Raw genomic sequence first — 25,236 nt, 5'->3', positions numbered from 1 at the left:
CTCACCGACTTTTTTTGTTTTTCAGATAGTAAATCGTATGTGTACCATGTTTGGTTGAGAGGTATGCTGGAACATTCATACTTACATCCATAATCTCGATCATTTTAGACATATTCTTTTCCTCCCCTTCTCACTGCCATGCCAATGGGGCTGATCTTGGACTTAAATTGTATCTGTACTGTGACTATTCACCTTAGTGACTCCAAAAACTATGGATTCTACATGAAGATAGGTTGTTTTCTATTATTTTTATACTTCACCCCCTTTTCATCCCTGCCCAAAGGAACCCTATGAGTGCCTTACACAACAGTATACTTTTTCCAGATAGTAAGTCATATGTGTACCAGTTTTGGTTAGCAGCTATGCCCAAACGTACATATAATCTTGCTGCTGTAGAATCCTGGAGCTGATATTGCCATGGTTTCGGCAGTTCATTTCTTTATCCGATTCCTAGAGCAGGGGTAGTGTGGTGCCAATATCTCCATAACAGTTGGTTTTAGTGCCTTAAAACATGGTTTTCGGGCCCATAGGTCTTACTGATACCACTGAAAACTGTTACATATACATCTTGATCAGTTTTTTAACCCCAATTTATACTTAAATGACATATCAGAGAAATCCAACATCCTCTTTGACATTCCCATTATGGTTTTCAGAAACATCAAGTTTTCAAGTCAGGGCTCGATCTTTCATGCCATACACAATAAATACCTCCTCGCGCTATTTGCCCCCACCACATCGCCCCCTCCACGATCCATCTTAAATACCTTCCCCTCATCCCTATCCCCTACTTCCCTCTCCTCTTCCCCCTACTCCTGCCTTAGCTCCTTCCTTGCTTCCACACATACTTCGATTCTCAGTTCCTCTCCATACATCAAGCTTCAAGGCAAGCAGAACAAGATGAGCCTCATATCATAGTAAGTCCTTCTTCTGTCTTTCTTTTCTCCTTTGTCTTGCCTTTTTACATCTTTTGCATACTTATGTAGGGCTCCTTCTTTCTTTAGGCTTCATGCTCCTCATCAGACCGAGAAACCTTGGTCCTATACAATATCAAAAGGACCTTCGTGCATATATATTTCCACCTCTTGATGTGCCGGAACAACAAAGGCTCAGAAGTCTCTGCTAAACAACAACACTATACAGTTCCTTCTCTCCTTTGAGACATATATTACAATAAGACAATCATCAATATTTTAATATGTTATTCAATTTTTTAACTTTAAAAAACTCAGCATTAGAATGAGTGACTTTAATCTTCACATCAAGATTAATCATTAACCCATTACAACTAGAAGTTTCATGTTTTTAAACTGTGTTGCCTATTTTTTATCTAGAACTTTTTTTAAGTGGAATACTATATATATATATGTAGCCCGCCTGGTGGCCATGATCGTTAAGGCGCTGAAGTCTAAAACGGTCTAACACCGAGGTTAGCCGGTTCGAGTCCCGTTGGTCGAAAAAATTTTCACCATCAGAATGTTGGCCGGCAGGGTAGGGGAGGTGGTGGTATACAATTTCTAATCACTAGATTGCGTCCCAGAAGCCTGGATTAAATTCCAAACCTCTCCGCAGTGCTCATATGGAGTGAGGGCATATGACGCTGTTGATGGTGATTCGTCCGTCGGATGGGGACGTTAAGCCTTGAGCAGACCCCTTGGTGCTATTCGACAGGAGTAGGCTATGTGCCGGCACCGGGTTTCACCCTCTCCCTACTATCATATATCACGTCATTCATTTCATCTCCCATTAACTCCTCTGATGAGGTTGACGTCAGGAAGGGCATCCGGTCATAAAAAAACCGCCACGACAAATTCATCTCACCTCATACCCGACCCCGTAGGGAAACGGGACAAGGGTTGGACAAACAAACAAACAAACAAACTATATATATATATGTTCTTGTACCATGTGTATGGTTTTTTTTGTCGGCTTTTTTTTTTTCTCGCTTTATCAGATTGGCTGATGATGACACTATGAATGTGTTGAAACAGGTACTGTAATAAATATGTTGTGACATAATTTTGCACAACAGAATTGTATTGTATTGTATTGAAAAGTTAGAACCTTTAAACTTAATATATTTCATTGTGATTCTCAGTTCAGTACGGAACAATCATAAAGTTTTTTAACTTTGATTGTTATATGTCGTGAGAAATATTTTCCCTCATTTGTCTTTTCTGTACCTATAATCTGTAAGCGAGTGAAACTACGGTGGAAATTCCACTAAACTTGAATTTTGTGGTAGTAAAATACTTGCTAAATTTTGTTCATTCAGTTTAGGTTAGGCTTTTCAAGTTAAGAAACAAAAAGTTAGCCCCAGTATATTTCTGTGAAAACCAGGACTGTACTATTGTTTAAAATCTGCTGTAGCTTAAGCTATGATTGTGTCGTCACTGCCGTGAATATCAGTTTGGAAATATTGTGTAGTTGAATATATTCTTATTCAAGTCGGTTACAAGTTCTTTAATACCCAAATTGTCTTATTTATTTATTTTATTTTATATTTTATTTTATTCATCAAATTCCCACTGGTATGCCCTATGTGTGGCTGACTGATTTCATTATCTAGTAGTATCTATCCAAATTCCCACTGATATGCCCTTTGTGTGGCTGACTAATTTCATTATCCAGTAGTTTGTAAGAAAAATACCTGTTGGTGTAACTTGGACTGCATCTTAACCGACAATAACAAAGCAATAATGGTGCCTAACTTGATCAAACAAGGGCAACGAACTACTGCAAGTTGCAACTCCTACTGTGCTATCTGTTGGCAAATGCCTAAAGCTCCCACACATCATGCAGTCAAAACTCCAAGACCTCCCGCGTCTTCCGACAGGTAAAGGAAACATTTCGGCATATTGCTCTTGAAATAATGGACAACAGATAATCATGGGTTTTATATGACACCCTTTATTATTTAAAGATGAACAACTGAAGGCTGTGTTGACAGTACATTCCAGTGTGAAAATGTTTGCTTCTTATCCGTAGAATGTTTTTATGCATACTACCTGAAGCTGCAGAATTGTTTCATGCACGTTATGCATGCTTACGTCTTAAAGCCTCAGTGAAGTAATGTGCTGAGAATTGCTTCTTACACAGTACATGTGCAGAATATATCCTGAAGCCACAGTCCAGTGCAGAATTGCTTCTTACACATTACACATGCTGCCTGTAGTATGACGGTAGGTGGTATAAGCCGAGGGGCAAACGATGCTACTACCTACAATACCATCTTGACAACATTAAAACTTTACAAGCTAGAACAAAATAAAGTTAGACTTACATAGGTCTGTACCACATATGGAGGTCAACAGACTGTGAAGAAACAGGTCTTTGATCTGTCATGTGGATCACAAAATTACATTAAGTATTTCCATTACAAGTTATAAATCTCATTTTCCAACCGTATTGGAGTTCAAAGTATCAAATTATTATAATTAATGAACCACCTTTCCAATACACAAAATCCTTATATTTAGGATGAAACCATTTAATCACAAATTGGACATGTTTCACTCAACTTTGTGAGCATCATCAGCAATAGTTAACATAAATCATTGGTGGGTCAGGGCCCTGATCCTGGTGTATATCACAAAAGAATGTCTAATATACATTGATAAAAATATATAAATTTAACACTTTAAAAATAATCAATAAGATTATTTATGTCTATTAAAACAAAAATATTAATCATTCAAATTGTTTAAAATGTAAAACGGAATGGATGGCTTAAATGTTAAAAATAGTATATGGTAATTAGATGTTCTTACAAATTGTTGTCCAACATATCTACGCTCGATTATATTGGACTGTTTATGATAAAATCAGTTTTTCATATCAGGGTGAGTTCTTATTATAGACTATGTTGCTGTTTTTTAAGAATAAACATGATGAGAAACGCTAAAATCGCACATGATGGTTGAAAAACGAGTTCACTGGTGGTAAAATGTCGTCTAGATCGGCGTAATTTAGCCTTTATGGGACTCCTTGCGTTGTAATTTCTGCCATTATTTTATGCATCATGTGCAATTTTAGCGTTTCTCATCATGTTTATTCTTAAAAAACAGCAGCATAGTCTATAATAAGAACTCACCCTGATATGAAAAACTGATTTTATCATAAACAGTCCAATATAATCGAGCGTAGATATGTTGGACAACGATTTTTAAGAACATCTAATTACCATATACTATTTTTAACATTTAAGCCATCCATTCCGTTTTACATTTTAAACAATTTGAATGATTAATATTTTTGTTTTAATAGACATAAATAATCTTATTGATTATTTTTAAAGTGTTAAATTTATATATTTTTATCAATGTATATTAGACATTCTTTTGTGATGTACACCAGGATCAGGGCCCTGACCCACCAATGATTTATGTTAACTATTGCTGATGATGCTCACAAAGTTGAGTGAAACATGTCCAATTTGTGATTAAATGGTTTCATCCTAAATATAAGGATTTTGTGTATTGGAAAGGTGGTTCATTAATTATAATAATTTGATATTAAGTATTTCCACATTCATCAGCATATTTCATTCAGATTTTTGTTGTTGTTTTGAGTTAATGTTGGCAGTAGTCCTGAAATAAACTCTGTGATAGATAAGTTCCCACACAATTTATCACTATAGAACCTTGTTCTTGACTAAGTACTGTCTTATGTGTTTCTTTAAAGGTGGGAGATGCGGTATGACATGTACGGAAGGCGCTATTATGTGGACCATAACACTCGTAGTACATCGTGGGAGCGACCTCAGCCTTTGCCACCTGGCTGGGAGATCCGTAGAGATCCTCGTGGTCGGATCTATTATGTGGATCACAATACGCGAACTACAACGTGGCAGAGGCCTAACTCGGAGAGGTTGCAACACTACCAACACTGGCAAGGCGAGCGGGCCCATGTTGTGCAACAAGGAAACCAGAGGTTCCTCTACCCTCAGGTTAGTGTCTGTACTTTCTTTATTGTGCAATATCATCAGCTTTATTTTTTAAATTCTTTAATAGGAACATTAAAACCCCTGTTGCGTAGTTCTATGTTGCTTGATCTGACTTAACTAGTGTACATAAGATGTTTTTCAGCATGCTTTTGTGTGAATTGCTGCTTAGTTTTGATATTGTGCTTTAAATAGGGTTTGTTTTTTTATCTTCAGTCTAGAAAGTTAGTTGAGTTTCTGAACAACGATATTTGCAGTGTATCAACTACAAAAGAATTGTTGTTCCTGTGAGTCTAATTATCATCTGAGCAAGGAACCTAACTTGGCAAGATGATGGTAAATACTGTATGTAAGGACTTTTATGTGAATTGATAGAGTGGGCTTTGAATGGGAACAGGAAGGTGGCCACACATTCATGGTGTTGGTACGGTGGAAATTGGGCACAGTTTACATTGAAGCTGGATGAAATGCAGTGGTGATGCTACCAGGAAAGTTGTGCCGGGTATATTCAGATGGTTGTGTTCATAACCTTTGCTCTTAGAGATTCTGAAGTTGGGCATCACCTAGGAGAGCATCAGGCCTTAACATTAGATAACTGCTCCTTTTATCCATTCTCTTGTCTTGCCATCTCCTTGTCCCTTTACCTCACAACGGTGTCTATTCTATCCTCCACTGATGAATTCTGCAACCTGTGCACGAGTGCTTGGCGCTCTTCATCTGTTTATATATATATATATATATATTGCTGCTGATAACTTAGGCTTGCAGGACTTGACGTCAGATCGAGCTGCTCCAACTGTGTGTTGCATGCTCCCAGTGCTTAGGGAAACAGAACAACGAATATGGTGTACAAAGGGGCATTAGATAACTACCCGTCCTTCTTAGGTATTCAGGAACAAGGTCAAAATCAGAAGTATCCTTTGCGTGACTTGGGATTTCAGGCTATATCCTTGCAGCTGAATTGGTCCAATATTTTTGTGCCTATCCGAAACAAACAAATCTCCTGCTGGTGCTAGCACATTGCCCATTGGTTTCATTCTGTGCATTTCATTGGAGAGCACTTCATTTCTTCAGTCATTTTTATGAAACTAAAACAACAGTGATTGTGAATCTTTCCTCTATATACTTAGAAAGTTAGACATATTACATCAATTTTGAGGTATTATATTTATAGTTTTATATCAGAAGTTTAAAATTTTCCTCTTTAGTTAGTTACAAGAAAATGTGAACAGTAGTTAAAACTTTGTGTTCAGACTGTACAATCTGCACAGCCAGATACCTCGTGCTCCGAATTACGAACATAGGCAGATCTCATTTCTTAATAAAGATACAGACCTAATAAATAGCCCATGAGATTTGAATATTTAGGTAACTATGGCTTCAACAAGTCTCTTACAACAAAATTCAGTACATGTATTAAGATGGAGTTACTTCACCCAAACATGTTTCTGCTTATCTTGAGCCATCTGCAGTGGGTTATCGATAAAATTACAATGAACAGTACACTTAAAATATCACAATAAAATGCAATATGAGTTTCTAAAAACAGACTCTTTTTGATGTTGTCATGGTTCATGTTAAAACAAATAATGTTGTGGGGTGTTATACAAAAACATCATTTATGAAATGTAATACACCACGAACCTGCTACGCAGGCGTAGCAGGGGGAGAGGTGATACTCCCACGTGGCGCGTCCCAGGTGGCGGATAGGGGGGTCCTAACCAGCTTGCCGGCAGACTTGAGGGAAATAAAATACCTCTCGCGGACCAAACACACTACCCCCTGCGGGTGGGAGACGCACATGTAGAATACACCCGCGGTATCCCCTGCGTGTCGTAAGAGGCGACTAAAAGGGGCGACCAAGGGCTGACTGAATTCGAACCATGAAACTAATTTTGAATTGTACCATCACGCGGGGAACACCATAGGTTGCCTGTACTTGCGAGTAGTACCACTAAATTCAGTACGAAATAGGTTTGTGATTAGTAGCAGTAAAAGCCTGGCCTGGTGGATTCCAGTACCCGTGCGTCATACCCATGTGTGCAACACCGCGGGTCTGGGCGTAGCCTGTGAGTTGTACCACTATATGAGCAGCACCGTGGGTCTGTGTTGCCTGTGTTTAGTACCCACTATGTGAGGAACACCACGGGAATACCGGCGCCCGTGTTTAGTACACCTAGGTGGGGAACCTTCTCAGTTTGGGTTGGCTCTGAGTTGGGCCATTGTGTGAGACACACCATAGGTCTGCGTAACTTGTACGTATTGCAATACTTGTGAGTAGTACCATCTTTTGTGGAACACCGTGAGTCTTCGCTACTTCTGATTAATACCCCAACATGACACATACCATGGTTCTATTTTACTCGCGACATGTACCATTCTGTGGGGCCTTAGACGTGGATTTTGCACCCCCTTTAGACACCAAACATCATTGTGCTTTGTAAGTGGTTCCTTGGTCGGTAATAATGTTATTTTCGATCTGTATTGAGTCCGATCCACTGGTTTTTGTTTGTTTGTTTTGTGTTTTGTTGAGTTCCTGTCCCTCCATTCATTCTTCATGCCATATTTTATTTTTATTTTGGTCAGTGGATGCCTTTGCAATTTTTGTTCTTTCATTTCGTACCATTAGGAGCCGATGACCTTCGATGTTAGGCCCCTTTAAAAAAAAAAAATGTAATATGAGCTCTAAAACAGTGTGTTTTGATGTTGTCACGGTTTGATGTAGTTGTTGAAACATATAAATGTTGTGAGGTGGGGAAAAGCAAATTTTCAAAGTCCTTGCCAAACGTGATGTAAATTGGCGGCAAACAGCTGTGGATGGACAGGATGAACTGGAAGAAGCTCGTAAACACCCGCACCCGGCTTGCTGTAGTGGAAAATCGATGATGGGCCTCTTGTCTAAAAATTCTAAAATTACATTTTAGTGTCTAACATCAAATTGGAATGTTCATCTTCAATATGTGAACAGTTGGCATGTTGATTCATTGGGCTACGTGTATTGGTAAGAATAGGCCATCGTGTGATGTGATAGTCACCAGTCCTATTTTCGAAGCTGTTTGCGTGCAGCTGCTTTTTGAAGTGACTGAGCATGCAGAGCCAAGTGAAAGGTGAGCTGTCAATCAGGTTTATTGCCTTCGAGCTGGACACCTACTGTAGGAGGATAGAGACTTTCTAAATATGCACTAATTAGGGAACTGTTGCCATTCATTCTCAAATATCATTGTGTAGTGTAATTGGTTCCTCATAAATTGGATTGATGACACAGTGTTTCATTCATAACAGCGTGTGTATGTCACATTAAGGAAGGAGTTAATTATTTGAACTATTCTAGAGTTAGAATTAATTATTTGAACTATTCTAGAGTTAGAATAACCCCATCTCATATTTATTTTTTTCTGCTACATTTGGTCACTATGGTACTGAATATAATTTGTTTTCCAGCATACAGCAGCCACAACCAGCTCTGTACCAGAACAAGAAGAGGATTCGTTAGGTGCACTTCCAGCTGGTTGGGAGAAGAGAGTTCAACCAGATGGCAGAGTTTACTTTGTTAATCACAAGAACAGAACCACTCAGTGGGAAGATCCTAGGACTCAAGGGTGAGTTATCTGGCTCATGTATATGAACATTCCAGAGTGATTGACAAAATATCTCAGACAGCAACTTATGTGCTTGAACATGATTTGGTTCATTGTTAACTTCCAACAAACACAATATATTTATTCTGCTAACTCAATCACTCACACCAAATTTTTCTACTATGGTAAGTAATAACTAGAGCCCGGAATTTCATGCAATATCAAATCTCAAAATATGCATGCATTCATGCACTATAATATGGCAAAACATGCACAATAAACTGGAAAATATGCACTATCAAAATTCAGTTCCTTTTGAAACACTGTACAATGACTACCGTAATTTCTCCAAATTGTCTTGATTTAAACTTATTCGTTAATCTTTCTGCATATTCTTAAACACAGAAAGTGATCTTTCTACGTCACAAGACAAAAGAGTGACTGAATGGGTTGCTCTGTTTCTAGAAAATATAACTCAGAGAATTAGAGTAGGTGAAGCTTTATCTGACCCTGTAAAAATTAAGAGGGGAATTCCTCTAGGCAGTATTATTGGACCTTTATGTTTTCTTATATATATCAATGATATGTGTAAAGATGTTGAATCAGAGATAAGGCTTTTCGCAGATGATGTTATTCTGTAGAGAGTAATAAATAAGTTACAAGATTGTGAGCAACTGCAAAATGACCTCGATAATGTTGTGAGATGGACAGTAGGCAATGGTATGATGATACGGAGATAAAAGTCAGGTTGTGAGTTTCACAAATAGGAAAAGTCCTCTCAGTTTTAATTACTGCGTTGATGGGTTGAAAGTTCCTTTTGGGGATCATTGTAAGTATCTAGGTGTTAATATAAAGAAAGATCTTCACTGGGGTAATCACATAAATGGAATTGTAAATAAAGGGTACATCTCTGCACATGGTTATGGGAGTATTTAGGGGTTGTAGTAAGGATGTAAAGGAGAGAGCATATTTGTCTCTGGTGAGACCCCAACTAGAGTATGGTTCCAGTGTATGGGACCCTTACCAGGATTACTTGATTCAGGAACTGGAAAAAATCCAAAGAAAAGCAGCTCGATTTGTTCTGGGCGATTTCCGACAAAAGAGTAGCGTTACAAAAATGATGCAAAGTTTGGGCTGGGAAGACTTGGGAGAAAGGAGACGAGCTGCTCACGTAAGTGGTATGTGATTGGAATAATAACAATAAGTTAATTTATTAATTTCACCACCTAATCAATACAATAAGTCTTGTCTTAGTTGATTTACTTTGGCATATTAACTAAAATGGTGCAAATAATTGCTGGTCACTTGACCATCTTTCATCATTATTTTATTCTACATTATTTTTTATTAAATACGATTTTTATCGTCATTTTCGTTGTGACCGGTGGTCAGCCAACATAATTTTTTAGCAATCCTATCACTTGTTCATAACAGACTGTTGCTTTGTTCGTTTTAATTATAATAGAAGCTTTCTAATGTCAATATCACTACTACTTTCACCAATTGTATATTTCCTCACTCGTAATATCTTTAAAACCAACTTCATTACAAGTCTTTTACCATATGTTAATTTTAGTTCAAGTCTCTCCAAGGTTCTTTAAAAATTCGTTGTTTTTTTTTTTCATGTATATGTAAATCAGGTGCCTGATTCTATTTTAAGGTTACGATAATGGCGCATGATGCCTAAATACAAGGCAAAACATGTACCATTTTAGTTAACATGCCAAAGTAAATCAACTAAGACGAGACTTATTGTATTGATTAGGTGGTGAAATTAATAAATTAACTTATTGTTACTATTCCAATCAAATATCATCATTACGGATCAAGAATTATATTTATCACATGTAATAAGTGGTATGTTCTGAGCTGTCAGTGGACAGATGGCGTGGGAGGACATCAGTAGACGAATAAGTTTGGATGGTGTCTTTAAAAGTAGGAAAGATCACAATATGAAGATAAAGTTGGAATTCAGGAGGACAAATTGGGGCAAATATTAATTTATAGGAAGGGGAGTTAGGGTCTGGAATAACTTACCAAGGGAGATGTTCAATAAATTTCCAATTTCATTGCAATCATTTAAGAAAAGGCTAGGAAAACAACAGGTAGGGCAGTCACCCAGGTGGCAGATTCCCTAAATGCAGATCAGTAGTGAGTGGTAGTGATTGATTGAATAACCATTCCTTTTCCCTGCATGTTTGGATGTTTTAGCCTTTTCAAGAGAAAATTCATGCATAAAGTATATTTTGAAAATTCTGGATTTAATAGCGAACATTTGGACGTTTAATATTGCATAATATGACTTTTCTTCTGACTTTGGCACATATATAATGTTAACTTGGCATGATAATGCCTTTTATGGAATGTTGGTATGTAGAACTTGGGACGATTTTTCCACGTTATACAGGTTGTCTATTACTGAGGGATGGAGATAATGTATTCCTGGCATCCTATGTTACAACCAAAGTTAGTACATATGGTAGAGGTCCTATAATCCAATTAAAGTAGCACTTTCTTATCTGTTGCTTCAGTAAACATTGATGTAAGCCGGAAGTCCCCACGTCGATCTCTGTAATTCTTAGGAATAAGGTGTCCCAGTTATACACTGCTATAAATTGATCCTTAAATTGTGCATTACTCATTGATGGCTCATTTGTTCGTCTATGTTAGACGAACATAACAGAACTTGTATCACACTTTTGTGACACCGCGTTAATGACGTAGCAGCTTACAAACTTTGGTTCTGCACCGAACCCTCTTCCATTGTTTTCCTGGGATTTCGTACCCGAAACTTTAACTCATCACACATCGTTGTTATCGCAGCAGTCAATCGTTACCAGTTATTGAGGACATTCAAAAGTGTCTGCAATCATCGCATGGAGAAGTAGCTGCGGCAGCTAGAGATGGGTCGAATAAAGTGATCCGTTCACATCCTGACTATGAATTCGTCAAACTTATATAAGACACGTTGTGGTGAAAATGTAAAAGACATAGAATTTCACCTCGCTTTGCCTCAAATGTCTTCATTTAAGTATGCTCCTGGCCCTTCTTGTGATGTAGAAAGATCACTTTCTGTGTTTAAAAATATGCAGAAAGATTAACAAATAAATTTAAATCAAGACAATTTGGAGAAATTACGGTAGTCATTGTACAGTGTTTCAAAAGGAACGGAATTTTGGTAGTGCATATTTTCCAGTTTATTGTGCATGTTGTGCCATATGTTAGTGCATGAATGCATGCATATTTTGAGATTTGATATTGCATGAAATTCCGGACTCTAGTCATTACTTACCATAGTAGAAAAATTTGGTGTGAGTGATCGAGTTAGCAGAATAAATATATTGTATTTGTTGGAAGTTCGCAAGTTTATTCAACAAAATCATTGAACTTAAAAATGCCAGCTGAATGGATGTATAGCACAACAGTTCCAATTTGTAAATAGAAAGGCAGCCCAGCTGAATGTTCTACTTACTGCCCGATACACCTCCTCTCACATACTATGAAGATTTTCAAACGTGTCATTGAAAGCAGGTTAAGGGAAATTGTCATGCTCCTATCTGGATTGCTGCTTCTTTTTCTCAGTCCTCAGTTCTTATCACTCAGACTGATTTTTGTAAAGATTGTAGGTAATCCTTCTTCTTTGTAACTGATCACCTTTAGAATCTCAAATAACTTGGCCAAACAACATTATCGAATGCCTTTTCGAGATCTACGAATGCCATGTACCGTCAAACAGGGCGATTCGGACACAGAGGTTATTTCGGACAGTATGGTAGATTTGCCATATTTTGTCGCATAGCAACGAGCCGCCGGTGCTTTGCACATCTGCGCGAGTTTTAGCTTGACCTTGAGGTTATGTTTCCCGCGTTCTATGCTTTTTATTACGAATCGACTTCATACTTTGGAAATTTTCCTGTGGACACTGGCATTGTTGAAAGTTCATGCATTAACATTAAGTGGATACTTTAGATTGTCGTGGCCGGAATGCATTATAATTATGGTTCTTAGTGAGATCAACTGACTGAAGTGTTTATAAACGATTACTGTGGACTTTTGGTGTGATTTAGTAAAAAATAGTGTTTTACGCACATTTTACTGAAAATTGAACGCAGTCTGGGTGATTTCGGACAATGCCTAGAAATCATTAGAGGCAGAAAGAATCTGCTTCGAGGTGTAATTACGAACCAAAATTATTAGAAAAAGCCATACGTGATATTAAAAAAAATGGCAAGTTGTCTTATAGGAAAATATTTGATTTCTATGGTGTGCCTTGGTCCACCCTACAAAAAGTGCGGAATGTACATCCAGAAAATGGGAAGACAACCAATGCTAACTGAGGAAGAAGGAAATGCTCAAGGAAGCTCGTCACCCTCTGGCCATGCTCCAACCCAACACAACCTGCTACTTCCCGCTGCCGCAAATAAAATATTCTTCCTGGGAAGTCTATTTTTGGCCGTGACTTCCACCGAGATGAAAGCAGGAAGCCGTGCAGAAACAAGTGATGGCGCTGGCAGCAGCAGTGAAAATGAATGCGACAAAGCACACTATGAATGTAATGACGTTCTGGTGTTGCAAGAAGAGGCTTTCCTTGTTGCAGATTATAAATACAAGTTGAGGAACAAAGAGCATACAGGCAGTGTTTTGGCCTGGCCTGAAATATTCGTTCAAGGGATGTGGATGTCAAATAGTTGTGCCCATATAAAAACAGCAAAAAAGTGTTTGTGTTACCTAACATCCCTGCTGAGGATGCAATAGCTAAAGAACAAAGTTTGAAAATACTTCCAGTCCAAGTTGAGAAGAGAGGAATGTTTATTTTCAAAGAAAACTTATTTTAGATTTATAGGCCGTGGCAACTACATTGTATCAACCTTTTCTTGCTCTGAGATTTGTATCATTCGTAAGAAAAATTATTAAGATTTCTCAGTAGGACCTCTGTGCAGTTTCGAACTGTTTATATTTCAATTTAGACCGGAAAACTTTGCATTTACCTTTGTCAGAAAATAAAGATCGATCAGTAACACATTCCATTTATCATTACAATGATATTAACCAGCTAGTCATATTTTGGACCCCTCAGCACATTTTAAATATCACAAAAATATATCAAAAAGAATGAAGAATTGAAATAAAGGACTATTTAAGTCCAAAATCACCTAATACGCTTTGAAACTTCGGACAGTGGTTTAAAATGCATGTGTGTCCGAAATCACCCCGAAATACGGGGTGAATTCGGACACTACTGTTTGTTTTCTCAGGAAAACCTGTGTTGACGTATATTGTTTGTTTGTAGGGTATTGCATTAATTGGATATATTCCTTATTATTAGGATGATAAACAATACAATTTAAGATTCCCTTCGTGAGTTAAGACGAAAATAACCTCAAAACCGTCCAAAATCACCCCGTTTGGCGGTACATGAGCTTATCCTTCTTAATTCGATCCTCTAAGTTCAGACATAGTCAGTATTGCTTCACAAATTCGTACATTTCTTCTGCAGCCAAACTGATCTTCTTCCAACTTGGCTTTAACTTGTCTTGTCTCTATAACGGTGTTAAATGGGAGAGTTAGCCATGGATTAGGGTCGTGTAATTGTGAGATTACAATCACAAAATTGTGGGTTCCACTGTTTTCAGCCCTGAAGATGGTTTTCCAGTGGTTTCCCATGTTCACAAGAGGCAAATGAAAGGGCTGTACCTTAATTAAGGTTATACCCCACCCCTTTCACATACTCCATCACCAAAATCTCTTGAAGTGTGACGTTACAGCATGAGCAAATACCTTATTTATTCATGTATTAGACCCCTATTTTTCCCACTTTTACAGCCAAGAAAAGTAAAGGGGGATCTGATATGTGATAACCTAATATTTTGTGCAATGAACATATGACTTCTAGGCTATAATGTGCTACACTATTCTTTAACAAACTTATGAATGTATTTGAGTTATACTGGCTACTTTTTTTGGAAGGTAGTATTTCTAAATGTAAAAAAACAATAAATGATGAACACAACTTTTAGGCCTACATATAAAATAAATATAATCAGTTTAATTACTCATATCACGTCATTCATTTCATCTCATTATTTCCTCTGATGAGTTTGACGCCAGGAAGGGAATACAATCGTAAAAACTTGCTACGAAAATTCCTCTCGCTTCATACTCGACCCTGTAGAGAAGAGATACGGGTATCGTATTATACAATATTGATACAAAAGAACTTAATGACCAGTCATTTGTCGCTGTCAGTTGAGCAGTAGGCCTACCACACAGTAAACCTGAGTAAATCTGATCACTGCTTTCATTTGAATTATCGTCTTGCGCCACCATCTTCACTGTCATCACGACGGCTGTGTGTCGAGAGCACTAAGATCCCGTCTTTCTAAAACTTTAATGCATAGTGACTCGAAGCATTCTTTAAGTATATTTCATGCTTGTTCTCTACATTTATCACATCAGGATTTACCTAAACAGCTGTAATGAGATAAGAGAGGTTTAGGTTAGTTATGCGTATCAAGTGCCCGGATAGAGCCAAAAGTTCCACGATGGAAAAAATAAAAATAAATAACAAGAAAGTTTGCCGCATTTATGGATATTTGCAGCTGTGGCAGTAATGCGTTTTATTATCATAATGTTTAATTTTGTATGTTCGTTGTCTCCATTTTTTTATGAACGCATAAGCTAGTATGTTTTGTTTGGCATCTCCGAAAATTGTTAAAAGTAAGTGGGGACATAAAATCAATATTATTATTATTATTATTTGTTAGGTACGTTGGCGAGTAAAATCATTGTTATGATTGGATTGCTTTTATCACATTTTAAACTTACTTTTCTCCTAAAATACCTATATTGGCCCAAGTTACGAGATAGTAAACAATCACTTTGTTAATGATCTTGCTTGCTATATTAATAGCAACAACCATGAATATTGCTGAACTAAAGTAAACTCGTTTCCTCATCCCGAGGTGGTGCAGCTCATTGTTAGACACATCCCCAGTGGAGGAGAGGTACATTTACCAGTTGTACCGCATATCAGTCTTCCTGCCACTCGTAAATCTCTGGCAGTACAGTACCGGGAATCTAACTCAGACTCCCGAGAACAGCAGCTAAGTGTGCTAACTATTACGCTGGCGGACATTCTTAACTACAAAACACAGACATATAGCATGACTGATGCTTACTTGCATTGCACAGGTCGGACACATGTGATGTTTTTAAAAAACGCAATGAGGAAATAAAATAAAATATTAGATTTTTCAGAAATCTCATTTAAATTAAGGTTTGGTTTAAAATACTGTTCCAGGTGTATATAGCAACACTCCCTGACATCCAGCAAACTTCCTTTTCCTAAGTTCTCCAAGACCTCAATGTCCTGTTCTATAGATGTAAATTTATGCTTTAGATCGTGCGTATGCTAGCTTACCGCGGAAGTTTCTTCTGAACTTCAGCTTGTCTCTCCCCATAAAAGCACATCATCAGTACAATTCAAAATGTTAACGTATGAGTTAAAACATTGTTAAAATATAAGTTGAGACAAGTTTTGCCTCTTCTTTTGGGGCATCCTCAGTTAATAACAAAACCTCAATTTTACCAGGTAGCTGGTTAAAAATTATTCTAATATATGTTGCAAAATGACGTATGTTAAAGCAAAATTTACAGTTCATCACAAACAATGTTTCCAAATTAATTAAAAACTCTAATATGGTAATGAATACTTGTACAAAAATTCACTTGAAGAAAGTAGGTGCCATGTGATTAAAGATAACAGCATTGATGGCTTGAAGACGTAGTCGATGTTTGATATGGATGAAGATTTACATGTTAATACAAAATGGTAGAGAGGGTAAAAAACAAATGCGGTGTTAAGTACGAAATGGTGAGGAAAAGCATTCCAATACTGTGCCAATATCGTAATATTTGACTTTGGCGCATTTTACTCTATACAATCTATGTAAGATTAGTCAACATGTTCTAAAGTTTGTTTGAACTTAATGAATGGAACAGCACATATAAAAATTTTGGACTGAAGATGAGCAAAATAAAGACAGTGGAAATGACCATTGTTCGTAGTTAATGTCTAGCCCAGAAAAATGTTACATTCACGTTACATTTCAACAGATTACTTGTAGTTGGACTAATCTATTGTACGTCGAAACTGTGTGAGTTTGCTTAAGTAACATTAGACCATCCCTCGCCGTTGTGCACTTTCTTGATTAATGGTGTAATTTGACGTGAAGGGAGCGATAATATCTATTGCTACAAATTGGATACTATGTTGATAAATGGAATTGATGTCTTAAAGAGGACTGTTGAATAGTTATTAACTTCTTCATTTGACTGACAAATTTATATTGATTGTAAGCTTCTGTTGTTGAGGAATATTGTTGATGGTTAATGGTTGAATGGGGGCTGTCGAACTCTGGTACGATATCTTGTCAGTGTTAAGTTCTGAAATGAAGTAGAAAACCATAATTAATTTGTTTATGAAAGAATGAAAGATAATTGGATGAGGTTTTTTGCCTAAGTGTTGCAGGATATGTGATGTTAGCGCTTACCTTTAATGTTGCTGGGCTGTTGGCTTGTTGCGTGGGAAGTTTTAGGAACACTAACGTTTTGCTCCTTGAGTTACATCTTGGTGGAGGGGAGTGAACCGAAGAAGGCGGAGTTACTCGCTTATGATTGGCGCATGGGAGGGAGTCGTATGCGTTGGGAGGGGAAGGAGGGCGTGATATGTTTGTTGACTTGGTAGGGGTATTTTTGACATTGTTTCAAAGATTTTAAAGAATTTTTTGTCTTGGAGATTTGTCTTATTGAACAAAATTACGATTTGGTCATATAAAGGGCTTTTGTTGTCGATTGGGTCATTTAAGTTTTTATTTACATTGTACTTTTGGTCCAAGAAAATGTATAAATTCTCGAACTCAGTCATGACTCTGCCTTTTTTATTCAATTAAATTAAGAAACTTCATTGTTTGTCCATATTGAACCAAGATTACAACTTTTATTATAATTTGCGTCCACCTTATTCAATGCAGAAAAATTGTTCCGTAGATTTAATTACAACATATATTTCAGTCGGTACTAGTTTCGACGCCTCTCTGCGTCATCACCTGATAGAAGTTTGTAGAAAAATTGACAATCATATAAGTTTATCAACATCGAATTGATCACAGTTTAAAACCATATTAACAACATGAAACTGTGTTAAAAATATACTGTCTCTAATTTCATATTTTCTACAAGTCCAAAACTTGCGAGTCTTATGCCATAAACTGGTAAAAACATATGCAAACCGGTTTGCTCACCTATGATATAAAGTGGATTTAAAAGAACAACAAATTAAAATAGAATAGTCTTGAAACACTATGTGCTGAATTTATCGCACTTCTTGAAACTAGACATAGTATCGTAGTAGAAATAATTCAATAAAAACTACAGTGTCCTTTTAATGGAACAATCCTAATGAGGTGGAAACGAGCAACAAGTCCTTTGAGATGTTATCAAGAACAACGTTCCCAGTTCAATGCAGACCTGTAATAATAAGAATGTACCTGATAAACTATCACTTCACCGAAGAGACAAGATATAAAATTGCGTCATATAGCATAATTGTTTTTACGTGACTCACCTCAAAAGATCGCTGTCCATGCGAAGCACAGTGAAGCACAGCAAGCAGTGTTATGATAAAAATCAAGTGTCCAAGGTTGGTTGGGATTGAAGAGGAGAAGTAGGGGAAAGTGGGAGGAGCAACTGAGGAACGGCAATTTGCTGGAGCTCTGGAGGGCATGGTCATAAGAAGCAGTTAGCAAAGCTATTACGCATAATATGAAACACTGAACTATTGACCGGGACAAATACGTTTTTAAAAAACCCAAGAAATTTAAAATGTGATAAAAGCAATCCAATCAAATAGAATATTAGATTTTTCAGAAATCACATTTAAATTAAGGTTTGGATTAAAATACTGTTCCAATGTATATAGCAACACTCCCGTAACATCCAACAAGCGTCCTTTTCCTAAGTTCTCCAAGACCTCAATGTCCTGTTCTACAGATGTAAATTTATGCTTTAGATCGTGCATATGCTGGCCTACTGCGGAAAACCTGTTATATTTTATGGCATTAGTATTTTCTGCATATATCTAATTTTAAAGTTTCGTAAAGTCTTTACATTTAAATCTATACACACCGAATTTGGCATATGGGTTCGATCTATTGACTGAGGCTGAATTATGCAATACAACTGTATTATTATTATTATTATTATCAATACAAAATGAAACCCTGACATTATGCTTCTTTAAAATATTAGTAAACATATATATATGTCCTTAGACAAACCTAATCAAAGGGCATTCGCAGTATTTACTTATAAGTAGGGACCTGAAAAAATCGCATTTGCGATAAATGCAAATTTTTTAATCTTGTACTGAATCCAAGCCTACAGTAATTCTAATGTGGAATAAAATCATTTTTGCGCATAAATGGAAGTGCGACAAAATGCAAATTGTGATCCAAAATGCGAAATTAGTATGAATATGCTATTTTGGTGCAGATTCTGCGAAAATGTGCTATTTTATTGGCAAAAACAACATATTTCGGCAAAATCCTCAGAAATACTCAAAATATGATACATAAATCTTTCGACTGTTCCGATCGATGAAGAAAAGTAGCCGATCGATTGCTGCTTGCTGACTTTAATCGATATTTACAATGGGAATAGCAAGGAGAATAAGATTTGTATTGATTATTATCGAAATGTAAATCGAGTGTCACAGTAATAACGAGATAGACACAGCGTTGATTTCCTGTTGTTCAAAATTATTTATTCATTTATTTAGTGTATGACATTAACAATAAAAACACACAGTCGCAAATTAAATATACAATACATTATGTAGATTACAATTTCATATTCAAGCTCTGCAAATAGTCTATACAAGAAGGATTTGGGTCAAGAAAGTTTTTTGGGTTACCCTGATAAACACTCAGGGGGCACTGTTCCACTGTATGACGAACTGTTTGCTTAGGAGCACCGCATCTACATTCCGGGGAGGGAAGTTTGCCTCATTTATAGAGGAAGTCAGCGCACTTTCCATGGCCTGTCCAGATACGATTGAAACTAGTGAAGAGTAGAAAGTCGAGCGACCGTTTAGGTTATGGGGCGCACGACAAAAACTGCGCACGAAAGGGCTCAGCAATATTCAAAGGATGGTTTATATGCCACAGATTCAGCGACAGCGTTTTGCAATTATTGTAATTGCCCAGTTGGGTGGAAAAAAAATAGCATTGTGAAACATGTTAAATCTGAAAAACACGTGGGTAAGCAACGCGATAACGAACGACAAAAAAATGTCCAGAGATAACTTCTCGAAACGCACAGTTGAAGTATCTGCCAACGCAAATATACCTCTAGAAAAGCTGGAAAGCAAAGAGCTAAGAGCCTGGATTACTGAGTTTTCAAATGAAGTGCTGCCATGTGTGAGAACTTTACATGAAGTATATTTACCGGGTAAGTTTCGATTTCATTGATCGGGTACGGTTTAGGTATTACGACATCGAAACCACGCGCAAAATTGAAGGATATCAAATTTGGGTACGATTTCCATATTGAATTATCTTACCCGTACCCAATTGTTCCAGTAATTTTAAATTATTTTGTTATTATTTGAGGTCTTCCTTCCTTTCTAGAAGTTGCATCTGACCACCAGAAAAGAACACCAGAGGCTCTAGTGGAGAAGAACAACAAAATACTCTGTGATGAAACCACGGGTAGAATGGGCCGTTGTGTTTTTATCATAATATTCCAAGGCCCAGCCGGATCGAAAAGAGAGCTGCACGTTGTTTCTGTGAACTATCTTCATGCAGGAAGTGCTACAAACTGCTCTCGTGCTGTTTTAGAAGCTCTGCGCAGTTATAGTGTACCATATGATGCAGTTAAAGCGTTTGTTAGTGATAGTGCCCCGTACATGACCCGGTGTTATGAAACATTAAGTGTGATCATAGGGGATCACTTAATGCATGTATAAGTGATGGGCACATAAGATCAGCTTGGTTGGTAATAGTTGGGTCGCAGTGATGGCAGATTTAAATCATGTGGTTGCGATGGTAAAGTCTGCATTTTTGAACACAAGAAAGCGAAAATATAATTATTTACAATTCTTAACATCAAAGTATGGTGCTTCAAAGGAAGCAAAGCTTTTTCCTGCACCTGTCATAACCCAATGGAATAGCTGGTTTCAGGCTTTCTTCTATGTGAGTGCTTACTTTACTGATGTTGGTACATTTTTCAAGATGTCCGACTTGTAAGACACCAACAACTGTGGTATTAAGTACCTGACTGTTCTGAGTGACCGAGAAGTGAATAGGCTTCACTCCCACATGGTTTTTGTCACAGATCATGCAGCTGGATTGGTTGACCTCCTTACTGAACTTGAAAGGTCTCTGTATCCTACCTTCCATCTCCATTACCCAAAACTGTATAACCTTGCCGCCAGTTTTACCTTAATTTGTGAGGGCAATTTATCTGCAGCAACTAATGATGCATTGATTAAGCTCACTCTTCTACAGCAGGCTGCATGTAGAGACACATTTTTCAAAGCTGCTCATTCTTCACAGTGCAAGCTAGCCACATTAACAGCTAAAAACCCCAACCATAAGCATTCCGTGTCAATTTCTCAAGCTTTGTATCCTAAAAATATAATTTTGAATAACACTGATAAATTAGATGAGCTTGAGATTGTTTGGAGTAACAGATCTCTCACGAAACGATATCTGGTCTGGTTACTGTTCTCTGAAACATGCAATTCAAACCCAGATGAAAGAAAGTGAAAAATGTGATATCATGCTTGCATTAACTGCAGTTCAGACAGAGTTCAGCATATTTGCTAAATACTGTCTTGAGTTGTTGTGGACGTCAATGAACATTGTAGATAGCGAGCGCGTGTTGTCTCATTACAACACAGTGGTTGCATACAGACAGTCCAATTTGAAAAAAGTATTGCCGAAGTACTGACAATGCTTTCGTTTGAACAATGAATTTGTATTGTATGTGAACCAAAGACAATAATTGCACTTCAAAAACTTGGAATCGTTAAAATTAATAATAAATAATAATAAAAAATTAATAATAAATAAAATAAATAAAATTTAACTTTGTAAATAGATGCTAATTTTTCAGGTCTTTACTTACAAGTATACACAATAACACGAGTGACCTATTTGATATGGAAATTGAGGGATTTAGTTAGCAGTGACTACCTAACGATGGCATATTTTGGTCTCTTCCATTCACACATTACTTATGGACTGTTATTATGGGGGTATTCTTCTTATGTATATAATATTCTTCTAATACAGAAAAAGGTTGTTCGAACAATGTGTAGGGCTGCTGCAATTGACCATTGTCGACCTCTCTTCATTCAGCTTAAAATACTGACAATTATAAATTTGTATATTTATATATCTTTGACATATGTTAAAAACAACATAAATGAATTCAGTATTAGGGAAAACATTCACCTTCATGATACTCGGGGCAAAGCAGCATTGACATCCCAATTCACAGGCTGTCAAAAACTGCTCACTCACATAAAATCAGTTGTTTAAGATTATTTAATAAATTACCACATTCTGCACAGTCCACTCCTTTAAGTAATTTTAAAAGAAAAATGTATGATTGGTTAATAGAAAATCCATTTTCTATTCTCTGAATTCTTAGAAATGCATAATGTTAGTATCAAGTTTTAATAAATGGTGTATGTTCATGTAGCCGTAGTAATATTAAGTACTAAATTATTATCAGTTGACGAAGCCTATTTCATTGTATATGGTCAATGGCAAATAAAGATTTTTGATTCTTGCTCTTGCTGTCGTGCTGGTACGGCCCATTCACCGTCGCGTCATCTAGTTGTTTGGTCTCGGCGTCGAACACCCCCGGCGTTCCCTCGGCGCGCTGTGCCCCCTCCTGCAGCCAGACTCAGCAGTCGGTTCCCGGCTGGGCCTCGATTTTCTCCTTGAGTTTTCCGAACTGGGCCCCGATGTCGTCCTCGAGTTTTCCGAACTGGGCCCAGATGTCCTCCACGAGTTTTCCAAACTGGGCCTCGATGTTTTTCTCGAATTCTCCAAACTGGGCTTCGTTGTTCTTCTCGAGTTTTCCGAGTTGAATAGATTCAATAAAATCCTGTCACGGTCACCAGTTAACATATCCACAAAGACACACAAAATGCTGTCAGTTGGTACAATACTTTTACTTACATATATTCACAAAGTAATACACATATAATCTTAATCACCATGTAACAAAACAAAAACACTTCATTGTAGGATGCCAACAAAGCCGCCATCTTTAAACAGTTGACAATTGACACCGAATACCACAGAGGTTACACTTTGAAACACAGCTGAAAACAGATGACTACCGATCAATTTAACATGGAGAATGCTTGGCTCGGCATGTCAGCCACGTGCTACAATAACTCTCTTCCAATAACTTTCAAACCACAACTAACTATAAACTAACTTCACTGTCAAGATAGTCCCTTTGTATATATCCTGGCCAGGTTTCCAGAAAGATACATTACAAAAAAAACACCTTTATGAATATTCTAGAGTGTGTGATACATCGGTCATAATATACAGAATAATCTCAATTGTTCTAGCGCCTATACCATTCTGAAAGTTACAGTGTGTTTCACGAATATGGATTACAATTTATACAGGTAAGAATAAATTAATTTACAGGTATTTACATTAACTGAACTCATAAGTACAACACTTGTTTAATGATATCCCTTACAAGCAGCGCGATCATAACGTTGTAACCATACGAATGTGCGATCCCCTAATTTTTAGGTTAGGAAATTTTCGTAATATAGTTCGTAATGTTGAAGTCATGTAAATCATGTAATTTTGTTTATTTATATGTAAAAACATAAGATGTTTTTGGTAGTTGCTTTACAACGCACCGACACAGATAGGTCTTATGGCGACAATGGGACAGGGAAGGGCTGGGAGTGGGAAGGAAGCGGCCGTGGCCTTAATTAAGGTACAGTCCCAGCATTTGCCTGGTGTAAAAATGGGAAACCACGCAAAACCATCTTCAGGGCTGCCGACAGTGGGGTTCGAACCTACTATCTCCCGAATCCTGGATACTGGCCACACTTTAGCGACTGCAGCTATCGAGCTCGGTAAAACATAAGATTAGAAGAAGAATTTGTAGTAGGGAATTTTGTATATATATATATATATATATGTAACTTTAATTTGTGTAAGTGTCTGCACATGGCATGGCAGTGTAGGTTGCTCAAGACGGTTAAAGTCAGTTGAAAGTGTTGCAACAAAGTGGCTTGGAAACCCGGGGTATGACAGGTAGTATAGGCTGAAGATTGGAGTGGATCAGTGTGGATATACGTGAGTGGACGTTCTATGTCACATCAGACACTCGATAGCCAATACGAGGGCTTTGTTTTAAGCGAGATTGGGTTGACTGAGTGACGCGTCAAGAAGTGCCTATGAGAGCGTTGCTACCAGTTAACTTTTCGGGACGCTATAACCACGTATAGCAAGCCTACATAAGTATGTACACGTGTGCGGCAAGTCGTTCTGATTCTAATTCTGATTCTGTGTTTTCTCATTCGGACCGGTATGTGGGAGCTACATATTTTGCGCAGTTTCCTATGCGACCTTCTATTGTTCGTGAGTATCTTTTACGGAGTGAACATGGTATAATCACAGATGCTAACGAGTTTCCGGCTTTGCGGTGGACATTCTGTAAAAGACGTTACTAAGTGTTTGATACTCAAACTCTGTCTAATAATTAGGCCTATACTACAATTCTTCTGTAAGATAATGTACAGTGGATGTGGTGATGCATACGGAATCTACATCATAATTGTATGCCCTCGCAGACCAATTTTGTAGAGCTTGAACAGCTCTACATTTCTTGAGAAAGGAATTCATCGTCGGCCGAGCATGCAGTTTCAGTTGGAGAAACGTGAGGTGTCACACTTAACCTGTGCGGCAATCGGGAAGGATTCAAGAAGTCGATGAAGAAGTGTGTAAATAAGGTTAGGGATGCTCTTCATAAAGAAGGTTGCATCCATCCGTAGAGAAAGTCGTCGTACTTTTCTTTACCAGATTAGGATTTTCTTCGGTAACAGTAGAGTGCAGTGGGACTCTTACCTGAAGTTATGTTAAATGTATATAGTGAAAATAGTTTTTTGGTGATTAGTAGATGTTTGTAATTTACCTTTGTAAGCGGCAAACACGAGTTGGTCCCGTTAAGTGATGTTTTTTTGTTTGTTTTTTTTTATGGCAAACACAAGTAGGTCTTCTCAAGTAATGATTTTGTTGGTCGTAGTTGTTAGTAATTTGCCTTTGTAAATGGCAAACACAACTTGGTCTCGTCAAGTGATTTTTTTTTTTTTTGTTGTTGTTGGTGGTAGTTGTTTGTAATTTGCCTTTTGTAAACGGCGAACAGAAGTTGGTCTCATGAAGTGGTGATTATTTGTTATATATTTTTATTTATTTTGGGAGTAAAGTCATGGAATGAAACTTGCAGTAAATCTTTTATCAGTAGAGTATGGATGAACCTGGCATGTTACCCAAATTTAATTTAAGGGGTTAAACAGCAACAGGTAAGGTTATAAAGTAAGTCTGGAGCTTTGTCACCCTGATGACCGTAGCCTTGGGAGAGGGAGTTGCTCGTTGCTCTACAGAA

At 37.4% G+C, this 25,236-nt stretch overlaps 1 protein-coding gene across 3 annotated transcripts in view; it reads left to right on the top strand.

The window, feature by feature from the left end:
- The window catches only part of Su(dx) (Suppressor of deltex), a 569,124-nt gene that overhangs the window by 347,486 nt on the left and 196,402 nt on the right, over positions 1-25,236 (top strand). For all 3 annotated transcript variants that reach the window (XM_067138560.2, XM_067138561.2, XM_067138559.2), the window contains exons 7-8: positions 4,684-4,948; positions 8,384-8,541. In XM_067138560.2, the coding sequence (XP_066994661.1) occupies positions 4,684-4,948; positions 8,384-8,541 (423 nt within the window). The remainder of the gene's footprint in view (positions 1-4,683; positions 4,949-8,383; positions 8,542-25,236) is intronic.

Source organism: Anabrus simplex, chromosome 1 (assembly GCF_040414725.1).
Source record: "Anabrus simplex isolate iqAnaSimp1 chromosome 1, ASM4041472v1, whole genome shotgun sequence".
Lineage (NCBI taxonomy): Eukaryota > Metazoa > Arthropoda > Insecta > Orthoptera > Tettigoniidae > Anabrus > Anabrus simplex.
This window is presented reverse-complemented; position numbering and strand designations above follow the sequence as displayed.